Source organism: Sorghum bicolor, chromosome 1, assembly GCF_000003195.3.
Source record: "Sorghum bicolor cultivar BTx623 chromosome 1, Sorghum_bicolor_NCBIv3, whole genome shotgun sequence".
Taxonomy (NCBI): Eukaryota; Viridiplantae; Streptophyta; class Magnoliopsida; order Poales; family Poaceae; genus Sorghum; species Sorghum bicolor.
Window position 1 is genome coordinate 74,253,729 of NC_012870.2, and position 23,017 is coordinate 74,276,745.

The window sequence follows — 23,017 nt, forward strand, 5'->3', positions numbered from 1 at the left end:
TAAACTTTTGGCAAGGTTATTAAACCACAAAAATATCTATAAGCTTATAAAACTTTTAAGAAAAAAATCCTAAAGATAGGACGAAGCACTATAAATCAAAAGAAAATATTTAGAGCTCCTGAAAATATATGTAATGGTTTCAAGAAAATAGATTTAGCCTAGGAAACTATAGAAAATATTTATAAATTGTGTGGAAAACCTACCAAAACATTCTAAGAAATGTCAATTTGTTTTTGAGGGAATCTAATACTTTTGTTTTTTTAAGAAATTGAGGAAACCTTCTAATAAATGTCAAGTGAATTTAGCTCGCGAGCCGGAAAATCAGTGGCCCAACATCTAGCCCACACAGAAGCATCCGAAACCCACCGGTTGCTAACCCTTGATCCCAATTCCCAACTCGGCCAGCAAACACCACTTCAGTAGCCAGGTAACAACCAACGCTGCGACTGATACTTCTGTTTTAGTTGACCCTAAAAATCAAAAAGTTTTCAAAATTCTGTGTCACATCGAATCTTTCGTCGCATGCATGAAGCATTAAATATAAACGAAAATAAAAACTAATTGTACACTTTACCTGTAAATCGCGAGACGAATCTTTTGATCCTAGTTATTCTATAATTGGACAATATTTGCCACAAACAAACGAAAGTGCTACAGTAGCGAAATCCAGAAAATTTTCACATCTAAACAAGGCCTCAATCTTTCTTTCACCTCGCTACAGTAACAAAGGGCGAAAGAGAGGCGATTTCGGATCCCGCATCGATTTCGCCGGCTCCTCCTCGTGTCCGGCGGCCGCTCCGGCGCTGGAGGTGGAGAGGAGTCGCGGAATCGATGGCTGGTGCACATACACCCTCCTAATAGCTTATGTTTAGGTAGATTAGGGTTAGTTGATTCTGCATCGGTGACCTCATCGATGGGGATTTCTACCTCGTTCCCTTCTTGTGCGGCAGCTACGTCGGTTTCAGCTCGGTCTCTAATGACCTCCGGCGCGGTTTCTCGTACGGACAAGATGAGGTACGTGGCATGGTGTTGGTCTGGGTACCTTTCTATAGCCAGCCAGTTCTTGTATCCCTCCAGGAGTTTTCCGGCTTCTTTTCCCTCCTCGAGAAATCGGGTTGGTTTCCTTCCCCTAGGGTTGCTCTGTCGCTGGGTGTTTTGGGGTCGTCAGCGGTGATTGTGGCTTCTGATCCCGTTCTCTTGGCGAGGATATGGCCGCTGGCCATCATTTACTCGGGCGTTGAACGTTTAAGGTGCACATCTTGTTAGTTGTTATGTGCCGGTTGATGTAGCTTCAAAACTGTATTTTGCTTTTTGGAAGCTTCTTCGTTGAAGTGGAATTCGGCTTCAAGCTGCAAGCTCGTATCGATGTCGAGTGGTGGCTCGACGGAGACAACCGGGCCATCTTTGCAAGGACCAGAATGTAATTTTTTTCAGGGGTGTTTTTGTAAGGATGTATGTGTAATATCTATATGAATATGAATCAATAAAATGCAACCCGGTTTAAAAAAACCTTGATCCCAATTCCCAACTCGGCCACTCCCTCTTGCGTGCAGCCCAGAACCCACGGCGGCGGCGACGCCCCCTTTCTCGCCCAGATCTCGCGTGGTCACGCGCCGCAGGTGACGTGACGCTCCTCGCTATCGTAGCTCGTAGGCCGTGAGCCGGGGAAGGGCAGGCACGGGCACGGGCACGGGCACGCACGATCTCGCATCTTTGCGATTTCACCAGGAAATAGTTTCCGTCCCCTTCCAGCCGCCAGATGCCAATGCCATACGCGAGTTCAGATCGCGACTTCTCCCTCCAGCAGCAACTCCTCCCTCCCCCAAAGTTCTGCCTTCCAAAAGGGAAAAGGCCGTAGCATCCGCCTCCACGCCCGGCTCTGATGTTGCCGTGACGCCGCCGGGCTCGGGGGAAGCGCGGCGCGTGGCACCGCGCGTCGCTTGCCTGCAGGTTTAACTCGCTCACTCGCGCGTTCCTCCCCTTTTCTCTCCGTAAAAAGTTGCTTTACCGGCAGGCTTGACCGTGTGTGTGCTCGCTCTCGGCGTGAACACAGGTTGCATGCCAAGTATTTGTGGAAACGTTCGTGCAGCATTTGAATTTCCTCTGCCAAGTGTTTGTGGAAATGTGCATGTGGCACTTGAATTTCCTGTCGGCCCTCTCAGGCTACAGTGAGTCGTCCACCTCTGCTTCACTAATTTGCCATCTTTGTTTTTGTGGCGATGATGTGTCGCCTAATGCGCTATCGTCCTTGAATGTACAATATTGATGCGTCGCCTAACCCGCTAACCGTCTTTGAATGTACAATATTATCACGTGTTTGGTGTCGTTTTGTAGTTTATTCTACACCTGCTGCAGCCACGTCTTGCCACCCTTAATAAATACTCCATTCATCCCAATTTATAAGTCATTTTAAGAATCTTGGAGAGTCAAAGCATCTTAAGTTTGACCAACATTATAAGAAAAATTAGAAAGATTTATGACATCAAATAGAACCTAATGATATTTAGTTGGTATCATAAATGTTATTGTGTTATCATATAAATTTGATTAAAGTTAAAATGCTTTGACTCTCCAAAATTTTTGGAATGACTTATAATTTGGGATGGAGAGATAGCTAATAAAGCATTTTAGGAAGAAAAATAAGTGGCGAAACTTAATGTAGAAAACGAAAGGGAGAGGTGAATTATGTGAAGCCTCTAGTCTCTAAAAACAAACATGGGATGTCAACACCTCAGCAGGACAGCCGGTACACGTCGATGTGATATGAGGGACCAGCTTATGGATCTTTCTGTGACTACTACAGTTTTTGCCTAGTCCGGCAGTCCAGCCCTGGCCACAACTAGGTTTCTTTAAATTGACAGTCACACGCACCTGGTTCTTGCTGCTTCCATTGTTTCTTCAATTCTTCCTCAACCTCCTGAGCTCAGCTGCGACTGCCATGGATTCCAAACCCATGTTAGTTTTCTTGCCTGTCTCACTTTCTGTTCTGTTTCTCTGTGCTGTTTGCTGGCCTCTCTTGTTGGTTTGTGTTTGTGTTGATTTGATCTCTTGTTGAGAAAGCAAGTAGACAGGTGAAAGGAAAAGGTTCAGTACAATTTGCAATAATTTTGACATTCATATATTTGGGTATGATGCGCCCTGCCTCCATTTTACCCCTTTCTTCAGAATAATTCTCTCATTGTTCTTGTTCAGGGAAGCTTTTGTGGCAAGTGAGGCCTCCGTCTTCATGAATCAGCCCCCTCCACATGTATGTATGCTGATGAACTGGTCTCCTTTTTCTGCTATTCTTGCACGTTTTGCCTCTTATTTATGGTATATAGGCATAAGGCAGATTTTAGGAGACTTCAATCTAGTTGGTGGAAGGAACATCATAGAAGAAATAATATACACTTCTTAACCCATGTCTTTCTTTTATTTTAAGTGCACATTCTTGATAAGGTTTCTATGAGTTGCGCATTTCTTATAACCTTTGCTGAAAGTTTATTTAACATTTGTGATCACCTTAGCTGAAAATCCAGAAGTTTCCAGCTCTGTCAAGCTTCAAAGTATTGCAACAATAGCAATCCTGTTTCAATTTAATGCAAAACCCTGAAATTGTTTGCTGAGTCTGAGATATATAATGTAATCTGCACTAAGTTTATAACAGAGGTTTCAGGCTCAGCCATATCCTCAGTTTTCATGTGTTTGCTTAACAATTGAGAGTTGAAACTTATGAGGTAATATTATGATGCATTAGCAATATGAATGATGCGATGAGGCAACCACACATTTGTTAGTTGTCGTTATGCAACTCCAGAACAGCACTGTTGCATGTTCACATCATATTACTTGATTGCATTAAGTTTTAGTATCTAAATATTTCTAATGTTTTTGTATCTCATGGATATATTTCTATAATCCTTAATGCATTCTGTGAGAGAGCATGACAATTGTATTTTCTCTCTATGCATGCAGATGTCTAGACCATCAATTATTATCAAGCTCATTTTGGGGTTGCTGTGGACCATCACCCACTTAGCAATCAGCTTTTTAAATTTATGGTCACATCTGATTTATAGTTTAGAATGCTATGTTATTTCATCTGGATTGTTGCGGAAGTATCAGAATCTTCATCTGGGTAGACTGAAGTGCTTGGCTATTGTGGTAGATAGCAAAGAAGCTAAAAGTACTGCAAAGGTCAAGCAACTGTTATGCTGGCTCTCATCTATGGGTGTGAAGTATGTATGTCTCTACGACATCGAGGGTAAGACAATGAGTTCAGCATTTGAATTTGCAGGGTATGGCTGTTTTCAGTCTGAAGTTTGTTGCTGACTACTTATCTACCTATATGATCATTCCTTTTCCATAAATAAATATGGTTCATTAGAAATCAAATGACTTCAAGAGACATTACAGGGCTGTCATAACTCATAACCTGGGCAGAGAAAAACTAACTTTCCTGTTATCCTTTACATGTCATACTGTGATGTTTTTGGTTGACAGATGCACATTTTTTTTTTATTTTGAGACCTGTAGACTGAATCTAGCACATACAAGATTATCTTACACTATTCTACGTTGCATCATAGGAGTACTGAAGAAATCATTTGAACCTGCTGTGAATGCTTCAAGAGATAGGACTGCAGGAGAACATTTTGTAAGCTGCGCTACTGAGCTTTCTGCTACTCCATTTTATATTAGGGTCTTACTTTTGTGTATATTCTCTACTGGTATGCTTGTCCATTTTTTGTTGTTGTTTGTAAATCTATATTATGATTCATGGCGACATATAGGGCATTGGAGGAAACATCAGTGATCTACAGTGTAGCCAAAGAGAGATGGTAATAGACTGTCTTTCTGGTTCTGATGGCAAGGAGGGTATTGCAAAAGCAGGCAGTTTACTTTGCTCAACTTACATCAATGGTGATACTCATGGAGATGGCAAAAGGAAACCAGCATTTACAGAAGCTGACATGGCTAGTGCACTGAAAGCTGTAGGTATGCTTGGAAAAGTCACCCTTTTCTGCATGCTTTGTTTCATATACTTATTTAGTTATTTATCATGCTTTAATGACTTTATCACTTAAGTTCCGACTTCATCCATTAGGTTGTGGTGGACCAGAACCTGATCTTCTTCTCATGTATGGTCCTGCTAGATGCCATTTAGGATTTCCTGCATGGAGATTACGGTATACTGAAATTATGTAAGTTCTTAATCAAAACATTAATATTCCTAACATCCTAACTGCGAAAATAATCATCCTTATAATTCCATCCTCTATCACCACAATTCACAAATCTCTAACATTTCTTGTTCCAGGTATATGGGGCCACTGAAGTCAATGAAATATGGTGCTATTGTGAAGGCCTTATATAACTTCTCAAAGAAACACCAAAATTATGGTAAGCTTGCTTTTCCGTATTTGCAATGTACTACACTGAAATTAACCATTAGCGTTATGTATGATTTGATTTCATCATTTTCGCCTATGTCATAATTTGTTCTTCTTATTGGAGTTATAGCTCTGCCTCGGAGTGTCCTTATCAGTTTTGCGGATATGCTACACTAAGAGCCTGTTTGGTTCCCCTTGCTAAATTTTAGCCAGCTAAAACTATTTTAGCTACTCTTGATTTGAGTGACTAGTGGGACTAAACTATTTTAGCTCCTTAATCAGTGTGTTTGGGTTAGCTACTAAAGTGATTAAAGTTTAGCTAGCTAAAATTTAGCAAGGGGAACCAAACAGACCCTAACTAGGGTTGCACATGCTTTGTAAATGTGCTGGCAACATGAGTGTGCTCTGCTCTCAATTTTTCTGTGGTTCCCACACTTTAATATCTTGTGAGATCTAAATATCTTAGGCATTAATGTGTATCTGGTGAGATCTAAATATCTTCGGTGTTGATGTGTGGAAAAGAAATGATATACAACAGTGTCCCTGAATGTGCTAGCACAATTTGATGCCTGATTAGTGATTAGGAATAAATATTTGCTCGTTTGGCTGACTCCAAATCTTTTCCATCTCAGGGAAATGATAGCTGATACTGGTTTAAAGAAATCATTTGATCATGGAGAAACGACACCTTGGAGTTACTCTACAGTCTGTACCCATTCTCTTCTGCTGCTGCTTACTGGAGTACAGGAGTATTTAACGTTAGACATAAGCATCGACACCGTCGTGTTTGCTTGTAATAAGATCAAAAGTGTGTTGTCGATAGAACATACATACGGGATAGCATCCCACTGTAAAAGTTACACCCATAGCGATTCACTGTAAAAGAACCACAAGAATCTTACCATCTCATCTATTATTTCCTTTGCTATGATTCCTAATGATTTATCTGCTTTTGTTGGATTACTACGGCACTGTCCGTGTCAACTTTTAAAAGGTCGTGCTTGGCTGGTAAGCCATGACAGAAAGTATTGTTGATTGATTTACTGCTGAATAGCTGACGGGGGCCGATAAGCCTAAACGAATAAGGATGTTGGAAATGAATTAACCTGGGGAATGGAATTAGAAAAAATTCTAAGGCCTTGTTTAGTTCTCAAAAAATTTTGCAAAATTTTTCAGATTCTCCGTCACATCGAATCTTTAGACGCATGCATGGAGTATTAAATATAGATGAAAATAAGAACTAATTGCACAGTTTGGTCGAAATTGACGAGACGAATCGTTTAAGCCTAGTTAGTCCATGATTTGACAATTTTTGTCAAATACAAACGAAAATGCTACCGTGTCAATTTTGCAAAATTTTTTGAAACTAAACAAGGCCTGACAGAAAACATTTAGCCGTGTTCTGTTTGCTTTAGCTGGGACTGGGAGAGCCTGTTTCCGAGTGAGACTGACCGTGCTCGTCTGCCTCTCTGGCCTCTGCTCATCTCCAACCTTGTGAGACTTGAGAGCCCACCAAACCCAAAGCCCAGGCCTCTCCGTCCCTTCCCGGCCGTCCCCCATGTCGTCGCAGTGCCCATACTGCCGCGCATCGGGGCCGGTGCGTTGCGCGACGACGCAGCCGCCGCTCTCGCGCGCCGTGTCCGAGTGCTCCGCCTGCGCCCGCATCGTCGTCGAGCGCCACCTCCACACGCACCCCTTCTTCCCCCTTCTCCCCTCACTCCATCCGCTTCCCCTAGTCACCCCCGACCTCGCCACCGCCGTCGATCCCGCCCCCTCCCCATCACCCGGCGACGAAGATGACGAGGACCCTTTTCTCCCCGCGGGCTTCGTCTCCGCTTTCTCGGCTTTCTCCCTCGAGCGCCACCCCGTCCTCGCCCGCTCCGCCTCCACCTTCTCCGGCCTCCTCGCCGAGCTCGAGCGCGCGCTCGCCGTCGACTCCGCCGCCGCAGCCGCCTCCAACCCGGACCCCGCCGGGCCCATGGTCTCCGTCGACAGCCTCCGCGCCTACCTCCAGATCGTCGACGTCGCCTCCATACTCCGCCTCGACAGGGACATAGCCGACCACGCCTTCGAGCTCTTCAAGGATTGCTCGTCCGCGACCTGCCTCAGGAATCGGAGCGTCGAGGCGCTCGCGACCGCCGCGCTCGTGCAGGCTATCCGCGAGGCGCAGCAGCCTCGGACGCTGCAGGTTTGTTTGTGATTCGCACACGCACGCCATGTGTTTGTTCTATTGCTCTAGTGCAGCAGAGATGGGTATGCCTAGCTGCAAAAGCATAAGCATGCGTTTTGGAAGCACCAAATCTTGCTGTTTCACTAGATTTGATTTCTTGGAATTGCGGATTGTGCGAGTGAACTCAAATATGCTAATGGATTCAATTCCAAAAGATATTACTGGTGTATGGATATTTATATTTTGGAAACACCAAATCTTGCTGTTTCACAAGATTGGATTTCTTGGAATTGGGGATTGTGTGAGTAAACTCAAATATGCTAATGGATTCAATTCCAAAAAATATGCTACTTTCGAGCATATTGAAATAGCCCACCAAAGTCACTGAGTTAATTAGTGTTAGTTCACCGGAATTCAGTGTCCTTTTAGCCATCATATCAGTTATCTACCATGATGCTGTGGTTGCCAGTAACATTGATTAAAGAAAGAACTTAGTTACCTCACTGTATGCATACTGATGTTGTAGCTAATACTTATCAGGGTATCTTTTACCCTGTTGTGAATACCTGAATTCACTCCCAAACCATTGCTTCATTGACAGCCAATGAACCAAATGCTTGTCCGCTCGTTTTTTTTTACACAAACACTTGATGTAGCATGCATTTTCACTTAATGCATATTGATTGATTAGACATTGTCTGCTACTTAGGCAAGACCCAAGAGATCTCTATGCTAACAATCTACCTCAGAAATAGATAGCAGGAAAAACTTTTAAAATACCTGATAAATATCTGAAACTTGGTATACTATTCATGTCACTAATTTTATCAATCACTACCAATTCACCTTCTGCTTCTATGTGAACAGGAAATCTCTACTGCTAGCAATCTTCCTCAAAAAGAGATAGGAAAATACATCAAAATACTCGGCGAATCTCTGAAACTGAGTCAACCACTTAACAGCAACTCAATAGCTGTTCATATGCCCCGATTTTGCAGTTTGCTCCAGCTGAATAAATCTGCTCAGGTACCAGATGATCTGAAAAACAAGTTACTGAAGCATTATGCTGAAAATCATTATCCGTTTTTAATATGTTGTATGTCGACTCTTCAGGAACTTGCAGCTCATATTGGTGAGGTGGTTGTTAATAAGTGCTTCTGTACACGGCGAAATCCCATAAGTATATCTGCTGCCGCTATCTACCTTGCATGTCAGCTTGAAGACAAACGCAAAACTCAGGCAGAGATCTGTAAGGTTACGGGCCTCACAGAGGTCACATTACGCAAAGTGTACAAAGAACTGTTGGAGAATTGGGATGATTTGCTCCCCCCTGACTATACACCTGCCACACCACCAGAGAAAGCTTTCCCCATGACCAACATTTACTCAGGGCGCTCAGCAAGTGGCAAGGATCTGTATCAGGATAAGATATTCGAGAGTATTAAGCAAAAATGCCCCGAGCCTGCAGAGCCTGACCACATGGTCATCGTGAAAGAAGAGGAAGACAAGAAAACGATTGCTCTTGGTCGTCCACCAACAAAACCTGATGCTCACGACTTAGGCAAGGTGTTCCGGCCACCAAATGCCCCTTTCTCGACATCTCCTAAATCTGATTGTGACAAGACAGAAACTAGTGTTCGTGGGTTCAACCTTAATGAGGTATCATGTGCAATGGATTCTGATAGAACAGACATCACAGTGAAGCCAGCCTTTGGTGATCGATTGTCGAATGAATCGAATGTGATTCAATCTCCCAACAGGCAGCCTTTACCGTGGCAGCATAAGCAGGGGGCGCCTGCAACTACTCCATCATATTCAAGGCTTCGCGAGCAACAGTCGGGCCTGGATCTTGTAGCTGCTCTGAAGAGGATTGGGAAAAGGAGTGCTGGGGATGGTGGTGATGGCCGGGATAGAGAAGGGAAATGAACAGTTGGTGCTTTGTAGATGTGTCTGTAGTAGAGTTAGTTTGGCCACCTCTATGGCCCTTGCCATTCTGTATTTCCTTTGCCTCGTGCCGAGGCTGTGAAATGTCACTGCAGACGCTTTAGCTTCTGTAGTAAAATTTCACTAGTGTTTCCGAATTATTTACCTGACTAAGTTGTTTCCTGCGATGAAATGTAGTTCCTGTAATAATCCTATTACTTGAGCACTGGTATGGCCGTATGGAGACAAGGTAACTACTGATTGTTCCTTTTCCTTAAAACGATGAAAGACAAGTGTGGCAAACCATAAAAAGTGTGGTTAGAAAATTGGTTACCACACTTTGACATGTCTAAAGAAATCTTGTCATACAATTTTATCAAACTTTTTAACTCTATGATATGTGGAGCCTAAAAGAATCATGTCTATACTTAGTTGTCAACTAAACACTTACTAATTTGGTTAAACTTGTCTAAGACAAAATGTGGCAAGCTGTACCAGCCAGATGGAGTATGGACAGCGTAACTTGCATAGTTTTACCTGAAGTCACAATAATATCCAATTCCATGATCTTCTTTTCTGAACAAATCATTCGTGATCTTCTTTGTAAGTAATTCTAGAGGATATAAAACTCGTCCAAGTTTGCCCTGGAGCTGGCAAAAACCAGACACCTCGCTTTGAAAGTAGCAAAGCTGGAGGGGCTCAAGCGCAAATGCTCCCCGAATCGGATAATACGCCGCGATAGCGAAGCAGAGGTCTTCCAAAACCCAACGCTGCAAACGGCTACTGCTCCTTCCTCATCCTCTTCCCCTCCCCCTCCCCTCGCCATGGCCGTCCCCACCTCCACCTCCACCTCCCCCACGCTTCCCCTTCTCTTCCTCCATCGCGGCACCGCAAACCCTAGCCCCGCGGCTCTCTCCTTCCCGTCCTCCCTCCGCGGCGTGTCCCTCCGCTCCCGGGCCGCCGCCGCACCGCCCGCAGAGACCCTCTCTGACGACGGCATCCCCGACGCGCCACCGGTACGTGACTATACTGATATTGCCGTGCGAGTAGGTACTCGCGGTTCCAGGAATTCTGGGGGTTACAAATATGCACTAAAAATCGTTACTCCCGTGCTTTCAGGAAGGGGAGGGAACAGGAATTCCGTTGCCATCGTCGATTGGGGATGATGGGGAGCAGGTACCTTTCCTAATAATAGCTAAAAGTTCCCAGATTATGTACTGAATCTTTTCTTCTAATATTGTTGCTTCCATGATCGAATTAACTGTGAAAAGTTATTACCATATAACATGTTTCTCTTTTATTGCTGCATAGAAGTGCACATTTTATTTGTAATTGTATAATCAAAATAAATGGAGAGCACGATGTGCTCTGGGTGTTTGTGTAAGTGTCATTTAGAGATGGGTCAGGATGCAACGATGCTACTTGGCATGGTTACATTAGTGGAGTAAATTAATCACATGGCTCAAACTTTGTTCGGAGTGCTAGAAAAATGACATACAATATCACAGTTAGCACATTTGTTTAAGCTGTTAGTCTTACTGTAAAATGTAAACTATTGCTCAATGTTCATGTGAGTGCGATTTGGACTTCGGAATTGTATGATTTGTGAAAGTCCATGTCATGTTAGACAGTTTAGCACCCTTAATGCTTATGCATAGTTACCACTTTACCAGCACACGATTAAAGAAACTATACATGAAATAGCATTTAGTCTGTCCTTCAAATCATTCATATTGAACTGGAATGAGGATATGAGGGTCTATGTCGGTGTACCTTTCCAGATTCATCTTAGCGCTTGAAAGCTTGCTGGATGAAACGTTCAAAGTTTTCTCCCTATTAATGCTCTGTTCTTCCATGGAATTATTTAGTGTACTTGAAATGGTGGCACCAAGTGTTAATCAGTAAGAGATGTCCACATGTGCAATGGCCAATGCTCTAAACAAGTAGGGATCCAGAGAAGTGGAAAAAAACCAATGTCTAACCAGTAAGAGATGTCCACCAGTAGTAGGTTTATTCCTCTCATTTTTCGTGTCTATTGGTTTAGTTTCCTGCTACTGTATGGTTGTTCTTTCATTCAATGTAAACAAGAGAGCAATTTACGACACAGGGCACCTCCTTTGCTCTGAGTGCTTGAAGTCCCCTAATTAATTTGTAATATGAAAAATAGGAGCTCTCTCATTGAATTAAGATAAAGGGAGAAGGATATACACTATGGATGTACTGCCATTGCTACAGTTGTACTGAATACAAGTATATATTCTATCCTAGGTGTGCAAGCTGTCATAGGCATGCGAGTTTTGTGTAATGAGTACAATTGTATAAAATATGTTTACAGACAAACATATGTATAGCAATATCTTACTTTTTTCTTAGATAAAGGAAAAAAAATCCAGCTTCATCTTTTGTGACCAAGAGTATCAGAGCAATTATTACACCAAAATTATCCTAGTATTGTTTGGCCATACAAAGGAAGCAAAGAAATACATAGCGGCCATCTCACGTGCTCGGCAAACATGGAGGATGCATTCCTTGCTGTTGCCACCTCACTGTAATTGCGCCCACTGCTGTAACCAAAGTGTTCCCCTGAACAGTTAGCAGTATCTAACTGTGTGGTTGTGTTTAAAGCTCGACAAGTTATGTCATTCCTCTTGCTTGTATAACTTGGAATCTCCTTGGTACTGCCCTTAAACTGTTGGAGTAGTAGTGGCTGCCTCCATTCTAAAATAGATGTTGTCGATGTATGTGCTCAACCTTTTATACTTTTATAAACTTATTCACTTTTCTCACCTGGAAATGGTTGATTCGGAAAAAAAGGACAAATGTGTGTTTTGAAGATCATAATCATGTCCAAAATGAGATACACAATAAAAACTATGTATCTAGATTCATGCACCTAGAAAAGCCAAAATGACTTACAATTTGGAATGGATGGAGTAGTAAAATAGAACAGAGCTAATACTGTATAATCTGCCATTGAGGCTACTCCTTACAGTTGTATGTTTACTTTGCTGCTTCATGTTTCTGCTTGTTAAGCATGTCCATCGTGAATATTTGTGTGCAGTTGTTGTATGGAACTGCTGGAAAAGAAATTGTCACAAGGCCTTGTGCACAGTTGGGCTCCTCTCATAGTGATTCTTTAGATGTATCACAGGAGAAAATAGTGATAATAAACAGATACGGAGAGAAACTTGTTGGTGTTTTGCATGAAGCTGGATCTAAGGACCTTGTAGTGTTGTGCCACGGATTTAGGTCATCAAAGGAAAGTAGAACTCTGTTAAGTCTTGCTGATGCATTGACATCAGAAAATATCAGCATATTTCGTTTTGATTTTTCTGGCAATGGAGAAAGTGAAGGTACTTTTGAATATGGCAACTACTATAAAGAAGTGGACGATTTACGTGATGTGATCCTACATTTCAAAAAACACAAACATGACACCCATGCTATTGTTGGCCACAGTAAGGGAGGAAATGTGGTTATCCTCTATGCATCCATGTATCATGATATATCTAAAGTTATCAACCTGTCTGGAAGGTTTAAGCTGGAACGTGGAATTGGAGATCGTTTTGGAAATGATTACATGGAAAGGATTAATCAGCATGGTTTCATTGATGTGGAAGACAAAACAGGGCGTATCATCTACCGCGTGACCAAAGAAAATCTGATGGATCGTCTTAAGACAGATATGCACTCTGCATGCTTGTCTATTGACCCAAAGTGCAGGGTGTTGACAGTACATGGTGCTAATGATGATATTGTGCCATCAGAGGATGCTCTAGAGTTTGATAAGTATATAAGCAACCATGAATTGCATATTATTGAAAGAGCTGATCATAGATATGCATCTCATCAGCTTGAATTAGCTGCAATTGTACTGAAATTTATTAAATCTAGATGAGGGTAGGTGGAAACAAACACAGCCATGGCATACCCTTTTTTGCCCCAATATTCTTTTTTCTGCCAATATTCTTTGTTGATTAATTTTAGTGAAGAACTTTTTGTTGAACATTTATATTTCCAGAATATTACTATGTTTGGCCCCCTTAATATACAGGGCAAATGCATACACTTGCCTTCACAAATTGAGCTTAACTAACTTGATGTCATTAATGTGTCTTGACTCCTGCCAAGTGCCAACTATTAGTTGACTGCATTTTGTGGGAAAACATAAGCCCAAGTCTGTTGCACAGGAAAATGAAGTTTATAAGGTTTCTTTTTCCTATAGGAAACATATCTAAATATTATATGATCCTTGTTCTAGATTAACCACGTGTTTTTATATCTTCACTGTCCAGTTTGCCTGCAGAAGTTGCTCATCTCTCTACGACTAACAACTCTTTTTTCTGAATGTTATCTGTTCTCAGCTCGCACCCAAACAGAAGATCAGAATCAAGCTGCGGTCCTACTGGGTGCCGTTGATAGAGGACTCCTGCAAGAAGATAATTGAAGCTGCCAAAACAACCAACGCAAAGACCATGGGTCCTGTTCCTCTGCCCACTAAGCGGAGAGTCTATTGTGTGCTTAACTCTCCTCACGTGCACAAGGACTCACGGTTCCATTTCGAGATCCGGACGCATCAGCGGCTGATTGACATCATGTATCCAACTGCCCAAACAATTGATTCATTGATGCAACTCCAGCTCCCTGCCGGTGTGGATGTTGAGGTTAAGCTATGATTCTGTTGGAGCTGAACTTTTCAAAGTTTGATGTAATATGGCACTTATTTTCCGCAGCTTTTCTCCTTGATCCTTTTGTTGTCTGGGACTGAAAAAAACGTAGAGCCTGTACTAGGAAAGAAGATATTCAGATTTGAATTGTCTTGCATTTGAAGTATCAATGATATGGTCCACATTAGTTGTATACTTGGATTACTGTACTAGCACCACTAAAATGTCTTCAAACAAGTAGAACTTTAAGACATCAGGACTGGATCGGGCGAATGATAGGTTTGGTTGATTCGTCTGGATAAGCAAAATACTCTTTCGTGCTGGTTGCACTGATTCTGGGACTCAACAGACTGACGAAACTTAACTTGTAAAGGTGACTCTTTCTTCTTTTCTTTTATCAGAGGTCTTTTTAGCTCAATTTTATAGGTAACCAAGTAGCAGCTGTAGGTCAATTACATTTCTTTTTTTGTTGAGTAGTTCTAAAACAGCTATTTGACTAAAGGCCTATTTGGATGCACATGGGAGCAACTCCAACAGATATGCTATCCATATTATCTAGGCTATTTTTAAAATTTTAAAGCAAAAATTAAAGTCCAACAGGTATGCTATCTGGTTTGCTAAAATAACAAGTTTGTTATCCCTAAACTTTCGCTTGTCATATTTAGCATGTCGTCCTCACTAGCTATCCTAAGGCTATTGTGAAACTCTATGCTTTGAGTGAGTTTTTTATTTTACACAATAGCTAAATCTTGTAGTTTAAAATATAATTTTACTTAATTTCTTGGAAATGCTCTTAGCCTGCTAAATATTTAGCCAAACCTCCAACTAGTTGTTAACCAACTAGCTAGTCAAACCCAACTAATTTGGGTTAATTTTTAGCCCTAACTAATAACTAGCCTCAAATTCAATACAATACACTATTATCTGGGTGGGAACAAGCTTAAACTTCCTGCTGCAAGTTGGAGTGAGAACTAAGGCTTCCTAGGTAATCACCCAAAAAAAACAACCGTTTACCGTGAACTTTCCAAAACTTCAGTAAAAAAATATAAGCCCTCTCCTTGTCACGAGGCACAATCAAACTTCTTAAAAAAATTTCTTTTCAAAGTTAAGTACATTTTCAGTTGACTAAGGATGCTGTTTTGTTTTTAATAGATCAAATGATATTTTTTTTTCCCTGAAGAAAAGGAAGGCATAAAGTTGGTCTTTAGCAGCCCCTGCCTCCATGGTCCACATGTTTCTACCTCTTCCCCTGTCCGAAAGACCGAAACGACCGAGACGAGCGTTGCTTCGCAAGTAATAAAAATCCATAAATTATGCTTGGGGTTGGGAATGGCCCATATGATCTTGTCTTCACGTTTCAGTGCTTTGGCGATCCTTTTCTTAATCTTTCGGCTGCTTGGTCACTAGAAGAGTCAGATGCTAAAAGTAAATCTAGTTAGGTCACTGAAGTGGCATATGCTAGTCCACATTTGTAGAGTAAGTGAGTAACCCAACGTCGCCATCAACTTACTCATTTAATTATAGCACCATTTTCTGGGTTTGTCTCGATACGTTTGGAAAACCATAACATGGTTATTTGAGTTAGATGACTTAAGCTTCTCATTCTAAAAGAAAAAAATAGCTGTTTTTTCTTGATAGAAATTTAAAAAGAAAGTATTTTACAATCGCCACATATATTCGGGAAAATATTGTATGCAAACCACTCCCTCGATGCAATCGTGAAAACTCTTCCAAAAACTATACCTAGAGGTTTCCAAAAAGTATGAAACGATGCACATCCGTAGGTGATCCATAGACGTACATTGTCACAAAAGTTGGGAAACAAAATCAATCTAGAAAAATTCAAATGGAAATGACAAATTTCATGTGCATTTGTACTAGAAGATAAAATTCCTAGTGCACTTGCATCTGAAATTTGTTATTTTTGTATGGATTTTACACAATAAGTTTGCCTCCCAACTTTTCGATAACGTACATCCATGGATAGCCTATGATGTGCATCGTTTTATAATTGTTGGAAACCTCTAAATATAATTTTTGGAAGAGTTTTCACGATCGTACCGAGAGAGCGGTTTGCATCTAATATTTTACTTTATTCCTGGCGGTCCTACTTATTTGCGGATTCAAAAGAATTTGTACGATGGAGACTTCTTTCTTTTCTTTTGGAGTGTCTTTTCGAGTGAGCTACAACTTGTCCGTCTTGAATAGTGCCACAAGAGACTGCAAGAATTCATTTTTTTTAAAAAAAAAGAGGCTGCAAAGAATAAAGGAAGACATATAGCAAAGGAGGAGGAGTGCTTTCGCTTATGTTTAGCGGCTATCCCCGAGAGAGTGTTTTCCTCCTTTTCTTGCTCAGGGGTTTTAAACCCACCTTTGAAGTGTTTTTTTACATAAACTTTCTTTCTCTATCGCAGTTGAAGAGCTCCCGTCATTGCATTAAAAAAAGTAGAAAAGAGCACACTAAAAAAAATAGTATTACTCTAGCGTGTGAACTTTTCAAAATATAGTATGAAGGACCAAACAAGGCAACCAAAGGAGAGATGAATAAGAGCCAATTCAAAATTTCTCTTGAAATAGACGTTGTCCCAAGAATCCAGGATCACCCACCAAAAGCACCAAAAACAGCAAATATGTTGCCCTCGAACCAACCGGTGGCCAGATGTTCACTAGGAAAACAACGGGACACCACAACAACGGGAAAACAGACACAACAACGAAAATCCAAAAATTGTGCTCTCCACCTCTATCACAAACGGGTGCCCTGGCCGATTCAATGATGAACAGTGGTACAAGTCTTCCAAAAAAAATCTAAAGGCGATCAAATGACCTCCAAAAATTTCCAAAATTTGCATGCGTGACTATAAGATATTCCGAAAGAATCAAGACCCACGGACACAAAAAAATTCTACAAATCATGGAATCCGTCAATTGTTCTTGTGCTCCACACCAACATAACCAAGAGAAATGGTGCATACGTATATTCACACCATGGTTAGTCTCCAAACAAAACCAAAACCGATCACCTCCCGATAATCACTCATCATAAACTCGACACATGTTTTGTAAAAAAAAAATAAACTCAACACACAAGGGCATATATCAATTTTGTGTTTGCATAGTAAAAAGAAAATAAGCTCTCTTGGCCGCAAGCAACAAGCAAACTATCCGAATTTTTTTTAAGTGTATTTCAGTTGACCGGTGATGCTGCTATTTTACGGATTAGGTGCTGAATATTTTCCTGAAGAAAAGGTAGATAGGAAGTTGGTCTTTGGCAGCCTGCACTCCATAGTCCACAGCAGCCCCAGCCCCACACTCCAAAGTCCACGTTCATAGTGCCAAATAGGCAAATAGCCATTTCTTTCCGAAAACGACCTGACACATTGCGGAGACTCGAGACGAGCGTCGGTCGGCGAGTAAATCCATAAGAGCAGGTACAATAATGACCTTGAAGCGAAGCTAATGCTGATGTGGAGGAGAGAAAAGAGAAGATAGATGATAGATGATAGCTTAGCTCTTAGGCTAGTCTCAATGGGAGTTTCATGAGAGTTTCATTTGCATTAAATAGGTTGCCACATAGGCTTTTTTTATGACATGACAGTGTATTTAAGAAGAGAGAAGAAATGAGTTTGGTTACCCGAATTAAATGCCTATGAAACTATAAAATGAAATTCTCCATTGAGAGTGAGTATTTCATCCAAGTTTCATTTTATTTTACATGACATGGCAGTCTTGGAAACAACACCATGAAACCCTCCACTGAGACTGGCCTTATATAAGCACCAAACTAGACACGGATGCATAGGTAGTGGTGGATCCAAATAACAAGTGTTAAGAGAAGAAATAGGAAAGAGAATCTATTTTAGAGACAAGCATGAGACAACTTATTGTATAATTTGGCTCTAATCACTTGGCTTATAGCTAAGCACTCGGCTCTATTATTAACATTGCTCTAAACTCTGCTTGGGAATGGCCCATATAATCTTGGCTGCTTGCTCACCAAAGGAGTCAGATGCTAAAGGTAACTTCGATTAGGCCACTGAAATTGCATATGCTAGTCTTCTAGTGCAGAATAACCCAAACGTCACTATCAACTTACCAATCTCACTATAGTACCATTTTTTTTTTGTGTGGGTCGTCTTAGTGCAGTTTTAATAAAACAATAGTATATACTTCTCTTATTTTAGGGCGACAGCTTAGACCTTCCTATGTCATGTTAAAGAAAAAACAAGATACCTTTCCTATATGTGGCGATGGTAAAATACTTTCCTTTTCAAATTCCAACTACAATATGACACGCGAAGAGTCACAGGTCTACAAATAAACCGCTAAAAACAGCCACTCCCTCTGTCCTATGATACAGTGTGTTTTATAAATTTAAGACAACTTAAAAGAATACTCAAATAACATATGTATCTATAAATTATTTCAATTATAGAGTTTTTCTTCAAATCATGACTTTCTTTTTAACAAACCTTACCAAATCGAAACATAGTCATTAATTCATTATGTATAATGCATTGTATTTCAATACAAATTTTAAAAGTTACAATGCAGTCTATTTCAGAACAGAGGGAATATGTGTGAGCCATGATCAATGAGGAGTGGAGCCAAAAAAATACTTCTAACTCTAACTTTGATCAGACTATTAATCTCGACCACTCTTACTAGTATGCCCAAAGATTAAAAAAATAAAGCCCTAAGACCAAGTTTTATTAGAATTTTATTTGCATTTAATAAGCTGCCGCATAAACGTTTTTGATGGTGTGGTAACGTTTTAAGGAGAGAGAGAATGAGTTTCATGGGGACGAAACTTTCTTGGTATGATTCATAAAACTAAATGTCTATGAAGCTATAAAATGAAACTCTCCATTATTGAGAGTATGTGTTCCATCCACATTTAGATATGGCGGTCTTGAAACAATGCTATGAAACTCTCCATTGAGACCGGCCTAACGCTAAGTCTAATTGCTCCCAACAGCAAGTCCACACTTAGACATTACCATGTCCTTAGCCCTCACAAAATGTCCTTGTGCCATACACAGAATCCAATCACTTGGAGCTGAGGAAACCAAGAGACCTCAATGTGACTTACTCTATGTCATTACCACTGCAAAACAAAATTAGCCACAAGTTCTTGTGTTCATCAATCATTGAAACTCAAACTAGGTTCCTCAATGGTTTCGACACCTCAGAGTATGCACCCTACACACATCTACAAAATAAACCAATAAATTAAAACACTTATGTGTGAACCATGAGCCCATGACATAAATAGGAAGCTAAGAACACACTTGCATAGGATCTAAGATACAATGTTGGAATAGAGCACTTATTGAGCATCGCTATCAGCTCCAATAAAAAGTTGTACTATTATCTGTCGAATAGTGTTCCTAAAAGCACTATACAAAGTCGGACCTTTTGATGATAACATCATTTATTTTTATTTTTCAACTATAAAATGACACATCACATGCACACCACTTTCTTTTTATTTTTGGAGCTATAAGATGACACACTACACTCACACGACTTTCTTTTTATTTTTGCAAATACAAGATAACAACACGCCGCACTCATGCCAAATGCACACCCTAACACATATCTACAATATAAGCCATAAAAAATACTTTCATGTGAGTTAGTATGATACAAATAAACTGCTAGAACACTTTTGTATTAACGTGTGAACCATGACACCATGTTGGACACTTGAAGTAGAGCTCTAACAGATAAGTTCACGGACAGTAATAGTTTCAATACAAGACAACTTATGATACTCTATTAGCTGGAGTATCCACCAAACACTAGGCAAAATCACCAATCAGGTACATATTAAGGTGGTCTATGTGCATCTATGTTTGGACACTTGGGATCCTTATGTACACAAAGAAAGGATATAATAACATATATAATGTTCACCTTTCTGCAGTGAACTATATAGACAATGCGGGCTTCGTTGTTCACTGCTCCACTCACATCGTGGATGGTGCACATGGCAAATTTCACACCTTCAACGTGGATTTTGCGTTCATGTGAGCTAGTGTAACCGTTGCATTTAGAATTTCAGTGGTGTGACTTGTTACATTCATGGAAACTATCTATGGGATGATTAGTTGTGGCCTGAGGTATAGCCAAATGCTAAAACCACACAACGACATGATGATGTTTTTATTCATCCTGCAGTGCAAGATTATCTATACAACCTTAGATGCCCCAATTGTCAATATAAAGGCAAACCCCTAGCTAAGGGCCTGTTTAGATTTGAATTTTTTTGGTCCAAAGAGGAAAATTTTTGTGGAATTGGGGCCTGGGAACTAAACGGGACCAAAAAATTTGGGGCCAAAATTTTAGGCTGCAGGGTCTGCTACTGTGCACGCACTCCCATGAAAGCCCACCAATGACAACTGCAACTGCATGCTGCCCAAGTTGTGTCAGAAAAAAATTTGTCAAACTAAACACCTAAAATTTTTCGCGTGCGTCAGACTTCGGAGCTAAAGTTCTGACCACAAAAAATTTTACCACTTTAGCCAAAAATTTTTAAATCTAAACAGAGCCTAAGATAAGTTTATTGCTGGATAATAAAATTGGAACACATGTATCTTAAATCAGCCCTTGTCTCAACGGATCATGGACACAAATGATCCTGAACTTAACATGATTGATAGAGTGACATTATGATGTGGTTCTTAGACATAATAACCAAATAAAATTAGCATGATGTAATCCCAAGTGCGCAACATACATGCGGCGATGGTAACATACTCTCTTTTTTATTTTTGTAACTACAGGATAACACGTTACACTCACGCTACTTTATTTATTTTAATTTTTGCAACTACAAAAGATAACAACAAATCACACTCACACCACTGAGTGCACACTGTAACACATGTATACAAATAAGTGAAAGGTCCTAATATGGCTAGAGGGGGGGTGAATAGCCTATTAAAATTTCTACAAACTCACTAGAGCAAAAGGTTAGTAAATAACAAAGCGAAGCTTTTTGCTCTAGCTCTAAAGGGGTGTTTGCAAGCCACCTACCCAACAGTTCTAGTTGCTAAGATCTCTATGCACACAAGAACTAAGCTACACAAGTCAAAGTAAGCAACTAAACTAATTACACTAGTTTGCGGTAAGTAAAGATAAGATGAGATATTTATACCGCCGTGTAGGGGATGAACCAATCACCAATATAAACAATCAAGCACCGGGAGAATGCCAATCAAACACAATTGAGACACCGATTTTTCTCCCGAGGTTCACGTGCTTGCCGGCACGCTACGTCCCCGTTGTGTCGACCAACACTTGGTGGTTCGGTGGCTAAGAGGTGTAGCACGAACCTCGTCCTCACTAGGACACCACAAGAACCTACCCACAAGTGAGGTAGCTCAATGACACGAGCAATCCACTAGAGTTACCTTTCGGCTCTCTGCCGGGAAGGTACAAGACCCCTCACAATCACCGGGAGATGGCCACGAACAATCACCAACTCATGCCAATCCTCCTCCGCTGCTCCAAGCCGTCTAGGTGGCGGCAACCACCAAGAGTAACAAGAAAACCGCAGCTAGAACGATCCCCAAGTGCCACTAGATGCAATCACTCAAGCAAATGCACTTAGAATCACTCCCAATCTCACAAAGATGTATAATCTATGAAGGAGATGAGTGGGAGGTGTTTGCTTAGGCTCACAAGGATGTTATGTAGTCAAGAATGCCAAGAGTGTGAGCCCTAAGCCGGCCAAACACGTATTTATAGCCCCTCAAGCAAATAGAGCCGTTGGCGCTTTCGCTGGGCGAAATACGGGGTCACCGGACGCTCTTAAAGGGGCACCGGACGCTCAACACCTGCGTCCGGTGCTCCAACGTCAGCCGCGTGTCAGAGTCTAACGGTAACCTGCAGAGCACCGGACGCTTGAGCAAGTTGGCACCGGACGCGTCCGGTGCACACCGGACTCATGCGCAGAGAGCTCCGCAAACTCGCAGGGTCACCGGACGCAAGCCACCGGACGCACCCTTAGCGTCCGGTGCTCACCGGACCCATGCGCAGAGAGGGTCGCAAAACGCCCGCACACCGGACGCTCAAGCCAGCGTCCGGTGCCTATGGTCCGGTGCCTTACCCTAGCTGGGCTAGGCACTGTCTGCACCGGACGCTCAGACTTAGCGTCCGGTGCCTCAGTCACCAGCGTCCGGTGAGTGTTTTCTCAGCGAGAAACACTCCCGCGACTTCTCCAAATTTCCCACCGGCGCAATAGAAAATATGCACTTCATTTTCTCGAAAAGCGCCGAATCCCGCCTCGCAAGCTCGGCGGGAGGGAGAGAGGAACCCATCCCCTCTCTACCCTTGAAACTCCACCTCCTTCTCAAAGTGTGCCAACACCACAACGTGCGTACCAACAAGTGTGCACGTGTGTTAGCATTTTCACAAACATTTTCTTTGAAGGAGTTAAGTTAGCTCACTAGGTTCTAAATGCATGCACATGAACAATGACACCTAGTGGCACTTGATAACCGCTTAGCCAAAGAATTCCCCTCTTTATAGTACGGCTATCTATCCTAAATGTGATCACACCCTCTATGGTGTCTTGATCACCAAAACCAAAACCCTAAGCAATACCTTTGCCTTGATCTCCATAGGGTTTTGTTTTTCTCTTTCTTCTTTTCAAGTTGAGCACTTGATCATCTTGTGGTCATCACCATCATCACCATGATCATCACTTGCTCCATCACTTGGCATGTACCAACCTCATTAAGTCTACACACACTTAGTATAGAGGTTAGTATTAGGGTTTCATCAATTATCCAAAACCAAACTAGGGCTTTCAATAAGCCACAAAAAAATTTGTGTGCGAGTTATGATACAAATAAACAACTAAAACACTTGCATGT

The 23,017-nt window shown here is 41.4% G+C and overlaps 3 protein-coding genes across 6 annotated transcripts; all 3 read left to right on the forward strand.

Moving 5' to 3' along the window:
- On the forward strand, positions 721-6,332 carry LOC110431824 (dehydrodolichyl diphosphate synthase complex subunit NUS1-like). Of its 4 annotated transcripts, none has more exons than XR_002449291.1 (8): positions 721-1,014; positions 3,193-3,247; positions 3,955-4,243; positions 4,569-4,636; positions 4,773-4,973; positions 5,087-5,183; positions 5,300-5,382; positions 6,005-6,332. XR_002449291.1 is itself a non-coding variant. In XM_021451476.1 (8 exons), exons 1-8 carry the CDS (start codon positions 914-916, stop codon positions 6,010-6,012), a joined length of 906 nt encoding a protein of 301 aa, XP_021307151.1. In that variant the 5' UTR covers positions 728-913; the 3' UTR covers positions 6,013-6,332. The 4 variants fall into 4 exon arrangements, 3 of the variants coding, with proteins under 3 accessions (XP_021307151.1, XP_021307153.1, XP_021307152.1); XM_021451476.1 differs by having other exon boundaries at positions 728-1,014; positions 4,773-4,977; XM_021451478.1 differs by lacking the exon at positions 721-1,014 and adding an exon at positions 1,670-1,950 and having other exon boundaries at positions 4,773-4,977; positions 6,005-6,310.
- Positions 6,827-9,745, forward strand: LOC8054252 (plant-specific TFIIB-related protein 1). The gene is made up of 3 exons (XM_002465653.2): positions 6,827-7,560; positions 8,410-8,568; positions 8,656-9,745. Exons 1-3 carry the CDS (start codon positions 6,931-6,933, stop codon positions 9,466-9,468), a joined length of 1,602 nt encoding a protein of 533 aa, XP_002465698.1. The 5' UTR covers positions 6,827-6,930; the 3' UTR covers positions 9,469-9,745.
- On the forward strand, positions 10,206-14,327 carry LOC8081886 (30S ribosomal protein S10, chloroplastic). The gene is made up of 3 exons (XM_021446307.1): positions 10,206-10,481; positions 10,585-10,641; positions 13,830-14,327. Exons 1-3 carry the CDS (start codon positions 10,290-10,292, stop codon positions 14,139-14,141), a joined length of 561 nt encoding a protein of 186 aa, XP_021301982.1. The 5' UTR covers positions 10,206-10,289; the 3' UTR covers positions 14,142-14,327.

What these genes read in the sequence shown, in the direction of transcription:
- LOC110431824 (XM_021451476.1), top strand. Translation starts at nt 914, where the DNA reads ATGGGGATTTCTACCTCGTTCCCTTCTTGTGCGGCAGCTACGTCGGTT. An exon ending in TGAATCAGCCCCCTCCACAT is followed by an intron (nt 3,248 to 3,954) that starts GTATGTATGCTG and finishes CTATGCATGCAG; the next exon opens with ATGTCTAGACCATCAATTAT. An exon ending in ATGTCTCTACGACATCGAGG is followed by an intron (nt 4,244 to 4,568) that starts GTAAGACAATGA and finishes GTTGCATCATAG; the next exon opens with GAGTACTGAAGAAATCATTT.
- LOC8054252 (XM_002465653.2), top strand. Translation starts at nt 6,931, where the DNA reads ATGTCGTCGCAGTGCCCATACTGCCGCGCATCGGGGCCGGTGCGTTGC. An exon ending in AGCAGCCTCGGACGCTGCAG is followed by an intron (nt 7,561 to 8,409) that starts GTTTGTTTGTGA and finishes CTATGTGAACAG; the next exon opens with GAAATCTCTACTGCTAGCAA. An exon ending in AGCTGAATAAATCTGCTCAG is followed by an intron (nt 8,569 to 8,655) that starts GTACCAGATGAT and finishes TCGACTCTTCAG; the next exon opens with GAACTTGCAGCTCATATTGG.
- LOC8081886 (XM_021446307.1), top strand. Translation starts at nt 10,290, where the DNA reads ATGGCCGTCCCCACCTCCACCTCCACCTCCCCCACGCTTCCCCTTCTC. An exon ending in GCATCCCCGACGCGCCACCG is followed by an intron (nt 10,482 to 10,584) that starts GTACGTGACTAT and finishes CCGTGCTTTCAG; the next exon opens with GAAGGGGAGGGAACAGGAAT. An exon ending in TTGGGGATGATGGGGAGCAG is followed by an intron (nt 10,642 to 13,829) that starts GTACCTTTCCTA and finishes ATCTGTTCTCAG; the next exon opens with CTCGCACCCAAACAGAAGAT.